The sequence below is a fragment of the Limulus polyphemus genome, unplaced genomic scaffold (genome assembly GCF_000517525.1).
Source record: "Limulus polyphemus unplaced genomic scaffold, Limulus_polyphemus-2.1.2 Scaffold5566, whole genome shotgun sequence".
Classification (NCBI taxonomy): Eukaryota; Metazoa; Arthropoda; class Merostomata; order Xiphosura; family Limulidae; genus Limulus; species Limulus polyphemus.
In genome coordinates, this window is record NW_013671176.1 from 30,748 (window position 1) to 37,084 (window position 6,337).

Genomic DNA, 6,337 nt, shown 5'->3' on the forward strand with positions numbered 1-6,337 from the left:
TTTACACTAATATGTCAGTATTATGTAAATATGTTGTTCACTTTACATCAATATGTCTGTATCAAGTAAATATGTTGTTCACTTTACATTAATATGTCAGTATTATGTAAATATGTTGTTCACTTTATATCAATATGTCAGTATTATGTAAATATGTTGTTCACTTTAAACTAATATGTCTGTATCAAGTAAATATGTTTTTCACCTTACACCAATGTGTCTGTATCAAGTAAATATGTTGTTCACTTTATACCAATGTGTCTGTATCAAGTAACTATGTTGTTCACTTTACACCAATGTGTCTATCAAGTAACTATGTTGTTCACTTTACACTAATATGTCTGTATCAAGTAAATATGTTGTTCACTTTACACTAATATGTCTGTATCAAGTAAATATGTTGTTCACTTTACACCAATGTGTCTGTATCAAGTAAATATGTTGTTCACTTTACACCAATATGTCAGTATTATGCAAATATGTTGTTCACTTTATATCAATATGTCTGTATCAAGTAAATATGTTGTTCACTTTATACCAATGTGTCTGTATCAAGTAAATATGTTGTTCACTTTACACCAATGTGTCTGTATCAAATATGCCATGAAACAGTTTTTATCAAAATCATATTTCTGTTGTTACAGTTTTACTGTACAGGAAATCTCACATTCATCTTTACATTTTTTTAAAGTCTGAAATACCTTCATGCATTAAAAGCCATTCTTTGACCTTGTTGCGAGTTCCATTAGAATACAATCCCAGAGAGCCATTGCTCCTCACAACTCTATGACAGGGTACAAGAAGTTGTATGGGATTATTCCTCATTGCTGAACCTACAGCTTGAGAAGCATGAGGATTTCCCGTCAGCTTGGCTAATTCTCCGTAACTAATCGTGCTTCCAACCGGAACTTGCTCCGCCAATGTTTTCCACACTTTCTCACGATAAGAACCTAGGTGTAAAAATAAACGAGCCATATAACACTATAATTCAAAGTCTCATCACACTATAGATATTTTTAGCTACTTACTAATCATGATGTATCTTTCGAAAAACAATATGTCAAAAGTCGTCGTTGTGATAAGAGTTTAGAATAATGAAAATTTGGATCAATAATTAGTAAAAAAAAGGATATTACTGTATTACAGTTGTGTAAACATGCTTAAGTTCTGTAGTTTGGTGTTTCTTTTTCCAATAAAATAAACTTCAAATGACAAAGTAAGAGTGATAAAACCGAGCCGATGAATATAAACTGAGCAATAATACATCATACACAAGTACACCAGTAATCTGTCACAACATATTTTAAACGTCTACCACAGTATTTTGAAAACTGTTCAAAATTCTCTTAGTATAATGAGTTACACTCTTCAATTTCAATGTCATATGACAAGTTATATTAATTTCACAGTATAATTACAGTACAACTACCCATCTCTTAATGGTTAAAGATGCTATCCATAAGATAATTACAAGTCTCTTAATGGTTAAGGATGCTATCTACAAGACAACTACCCATCTCTTAATGGTTAAGGATGCTATCTACAAGATAACTACCCATCTCTTAATGGTTAAGGATGCTATCTACAAGACAACTACCCATCCCTTAATGGTTAAGGATGCTATATACAAGACAACTACCAATCTCTTAATGGTTAAGGATGCTATCTACAAGATAACTACCAGTCTCTTAATGGTTAAGGATGCTATCTACAAGATAACTACCAATCTCTTAATGGTTAAGGATGCTATCTACAAGATAACTACCCACCATTAAGAGACTGGTAGTTGTCTTGTAGATAGCATCCTTAACCATTAAGAGATCAAGGATGCTATCTACAAGATAACTACCCATCTCTTAACGGTCAAGGATGCTATCCATAAGATAATTACAAATCTCTTAATGGTTAAGGATGCTATCTACAAGACAACTACCAGTCTCTTAATGGTCAAGGATGCTATATACAAGATAATTACAAGTCTCTTAATGGTTAAGGGTGCTATCTACAAGATAACTACCCATCTCTTAACGGTCAAGGATGCTATCCATAAGATAATTACAAATCTCTTAATGGTTAAGGATGCTATCTACAAGATAACTACCAGTCTCTTAGTGGTTAAGGATGCTATCCATAAGATAATTACAAGTCTCTTAATGGTTAAGGATGCTATCTACAAGACAACTACCAGTCTCTTAATGGTTAAGGATGCTATCTACAAGACAACTACCAGTCTCTTAATGGTCAAGGATGCTATCTACAAGATAACTACCAGTCTCTTAATGGTCAAGGATGCTATTTACAAGACAACTAGAAATCTCTTAATGGTTAAGGATGCTATCCATAAGATAATTACAAGTCTCTTAATGGTTAAGGATGCTATCTACAAGATAATTACAAGTCTCTTAATGGTTAAGGATGCTATCTACAAGATAACTACCAGTCTCTTAATGGTTAAGGATGCTATCTACAAGACAACTACCAGTCCGTTAATGGTTAAGGATGCTATCTACAAGACAACTACCAGTCTGTTAATGGTTAAGGATGCTATCTACAAGATAATTACCCATCTTTTAATTGTTATAGATAATATGTACAAAACATGTACCAAATTCTTAGTGTATAAAGTGATTTTAGCATTTTTTTCCAGTTAGAAATAATTCAAGTACATGATTATTAAACTTGTAATGTTTTAAATATTTTCAATCATATACAGGATCTGAAATATTCTATCAAATATTCCGATTGAACCTGGAAAGGTTAGTTTTTGTCATCACTGTAAAAGAACTGGCAACATGAAGCAATACTATCCAAACATATCTGCACATAGAAGTGTGTGTGTTTAAAAGATATGAATGCAGATAACGTCTCACCTGATACTGAACTGATACATGAACAAAATGGTGGCAAGGAAGTCTTTAAGGTTTCTTTAGGGTTAATAAAGTACACTTTTATCCAATCTATACACAGTAGAGCAGGCTTGTAGGTGTAACCATTATCACTCCACTGTTGACCAATTAGTTTCACTGTAATGCTTGAAACAAAGTTTGATGAATGATTTAATATACTACCAAGACATTAAGAGCACTAAGACTAAAATTCAAAAATCAATTAGTCTTAGTAATATCTGATTTTGTTTTGAACTTGTCCTTCAGAGAGAGAGAGAGAAACAAATTTTTGTACTGTATTATACGTATTCTTGTAAGTCATTGTCACAGGAATGATTTATTAAACACCACCACCACTGGTGGGTTTGATATTGTATTATTATTAAAGGTTCAAATTATTATGTTACTGTATTAGCCTTATTTCAATGTAAGTTTATGACATGAATGCTCAAAACTACATAAACTGCACAGGCATTACAAAGAAACGCATTGTTTGTTGCAAGTAATCAAACAAAATGTATTTAAAAAATTACATTTGAAAATACATTTTCAGTGGTATATAAAACCTTCTTACTAACGCACTATATGCTTGATTTCAGCTTGTACGTGTGGTTGATATTAGAAAACCATGACAAAGTACCGTTTATTTGGACAGTTTTAACCGACAGAAAGAAATGTTGTGAAGCAGCCTTTCACTGGTAACGTTTAGGATTGACAAATGATTCACAGAAATGCTAAGCAAATAAATCTTAGTGGTTCATTTTATTTATAAAAAACCTTAAAATGGGGCATTTTTTGCACCTTCATAAGTTCGAGAAGTGGTTTAACAAACACAAGTCATGCATTAAAGTGATGTAACTTTTTGGGATATTGTGATATGCTCATGAATATATTTATTTATTATCTATTTGATGCACTATGGGGAATATGCAGCTACTAAAGAAAAGTTAGAGTTGTCGAAACATTTGCTCAAGTACATGGATATGTTTTATATATATATCATGTAATCAAATTTTATATTTTAAATAAGTAAGTAATTGTACACACAGCTAACAACATCAATTTTGCTGGGAAAATATTTGAAGCCTAGCAGAATATGTTTGAGTTAAAACCTCCAGAAAACCATTGTGTATCTTACCCAATTTCATAAAATAAGAAAATCGTTAAATCCAAGAACAGAAATTTCAATTTTCAAAAAAATATCTATTTATTTGTTGAATGAAATAAACACTTTTAACTCAACTTAAATAACTTACAACTGAATAACATATATGTATAACACACTGCAGTAAAAATCTTTATCCTGTTGGATTTGAGACAGTTTCACAACTTACAAGCCATTCTTTATAATTTCAAAACTTTCTTCCACTGTAAAGCCTTACAAAATGACTTTATAAGTCATGAAATCATTAATTTGTATTAGGATTGACTTTAACTATTTAAGGAGTACAAGTATGTTATTGTTAATTGTGATTAAGAAGTTAGCACACAGGGTCACATACAAAAATTATAATGGTTTTCAAATGAGACCCAAAACTCGAGCACTTTCGAATAGTTCACCAACTTCTTTATTATCCTGAAAAAGAATTGTGAACTGTTCAAAAGTGCTCGAGTTTTGGGTCTCATTTGAAAACCATTATGGTGTTTTATTATGCTACCCACGTGAAATGTTCTTTTGTGTTACTACATATATATATATATATATAAAATCATTGAGCTAGTCATTATGACAATAACATAAAATGTCAAAGATGAAACTTATTCAACTGCTCCATCTATATTTACTTTGATTCTGGATGGAAGTTTTCATCTGTGACATCATCCGCTTGTCCTACTGTATGAAGGCCTTTTGGACAACTTGTAATGACAATATTTCCTATGGGACTACTGACAGTATACGAATTGGTTGGACCATTTCGGCAAACTTTAAATTTCGACTTCAGGCGATCTCTTGTCTTGTTGGAAACCAACTTGTTATATTTTTCCATTATTTTATATAGTCAAATATTCTGAAACAAAGATGGGGGGGGGGGTAGGATTCAAGTGATGTTAAGACACAAAAATACCTTATAAATAGATGTTTGATACTAACTCATAAAATTTCCATTGCATCTTGTACCTGAAAAACAATATTTAAATAAATATATATATATATATATACTAAAAATCATTCCCATATTACTTAAGCATTAAGCCAAAAATAACTTAGTGTAGCTTGATAACTTTCATATCAAACATGTCTGATACTGGAGCCTATAGAGCTTAATGTGATTTCATGCTGAGTATTTTTAGCTACTCTCATGCACCGTAAGTGTAATGATGTAATTATATTTGTATTTCTGTAAAGCATTTTATTCCAAGAAGACCAGAATCTAAATTCTGAACACAGATTTTTTTGTTCAGACATAAGCCTCAAAACTCATATTAGCAATGCAAACTTTGAAAAACAATAATGGAATTTCTCATAAACTATATGACATGTGTTTGTATGATCTAAAATACACACTAACACGTATATTTTTATAATTATGCTTCCCATATATTTAAAAACTAAACTAAGTCATGAAAATCCCTACTTACAAAAAGACACTATTACCTGTGCTTCGTATTTTGGCACACAGGTACATTATTTTTGTTAAATCCTATTTGTTTATACAGCTGCTGCAACATGTACATCCACAACTTTCTCAAACATACGAAATGGTGTATTTACTTGTTGTTAAACAAATGTTTAAACAACTCTATTCAATTACTATAACATAATTTCAATGCTTTGAAGATAAACTTTGTTCTTAAGTTGTAATGTTAACCTTTAAAGTGTCAGATGTCATTGTTACAAAGTTGTATTAAAAGCAACAGATGTATAACTTCCTGCTTTAGAGGGGAAAAGAAGAACCTTTAAGTGTAAACTAATTATTATTACAGATTAGTGCAAAAAGCACACCTTTATAATAAACTTTATAAAGTTATAACTTATCGTTACAACTTACAATGATAATTCAGCAAAGTTAATATATCAACTTAATATATCTTTGTCAACGTTATTTAATTCGTAATATTCTAATATTAAGTGCGTAAGTTTAATAAACTTAAACAGCAGGTTAATCGTTTTTTTTTTCACTGTTTGGTTTTTAATAAGGAATCTATTGGTAAAAATTAAGAAATAACAAACGAACCGCTCTTACTAACTTTCAGTTGTGTACTTGTTGCTCTAAAACATATTTAGGGGTCAACTAATAATTACCTAGGTAGTAAAAATATCATAAGCTGTAATATCAAATCCTCAGTTATAACGTGATACAGCTGAAAACAAATATACTTATAAAAAGAGTTTATGCTGTGATTTCCTAACTAGAACATTCCTATATAAAACCTTTTATAAATCCAAGTATACCAGTTAAGTCCACACTTTTCCATCATTTAGATGACAAATAACATTTAAAAAATTAAAA

At 30.7% G+C, this 6,337-nt stretch overlaps 1 protein-coding gene across 3 annotated transcripts; it reads right to left on the reverse strand.

The window, feature by feature from the left end:
• Positions 1-575: 575 nt before the first annotated feature.
• On the reverse strand, positions 576-6,296 carry LOC106472734 (methylated-DNA--protein-cysteine methyltransferase-like). 3 transcript variants are annotated; one of them, XM_022401279.1, is made up of 4 exons: positions 6,280-6,296; positions 4,671-4,894; positions 2,871-3,031; positions 576-950 (listed from the first exon to the last, which is right to left on the reverse strand). In XM_022401279.1, exons 2-4 carry the CDS (start codon positions 4,871-4,873, stop codon positions 676-678), a joined length of 639 nt encoding a protein of 212 aa, XP_022256987.1. In that variant the 5' UTR covers positions 4,874-4,894; positions 6,280-6,296; the 3' UTR covers positions 576-675. The 3 variants fall into 3 exon arrangements, with proteins under 3 accessions (XP_022256987.1, XP_013788846.2, XP_022256986.1); XM_013933392.2 differs by lacking the exon at positions 6,280-6,296 and adding an exon at positions 6,075-6,091; XM_022401278.1 differs by lacking the exon at positions 6,280-6,296 and adding an exon at positions 5,876-6,065.
• Positions 6,297-6,337: the final 41 nt, after the last annotated feature.

What these genes read in the sequence shown, in the direction of transcription:
- LOC106472734 (XM_022401279.1), bottom strand. Translation starts at nt 4,873, where the DNA reads ATGGAAAAATATAACAAGTTGGTTTCCAACAAGACAAGAGATCGCCTG. An exon ending in AACTTCCATCCAGAATCAAA is followed by an intron (nt 3,032 to 4,670) that starts GTAAATATAGAT and finishes CTTTGTTTCAAG; the next exon opens with CATTACAGTGAAACTAATTG. An exon ending in ATGTATCAGTTCAGTATCAG is followed by an intron (nt 951 to 2,870) that starts GTGAGACGTTAT and finishes TTTTACACCTAG; the next exon opens with GTTCTTATCGTGAGAAAGTG.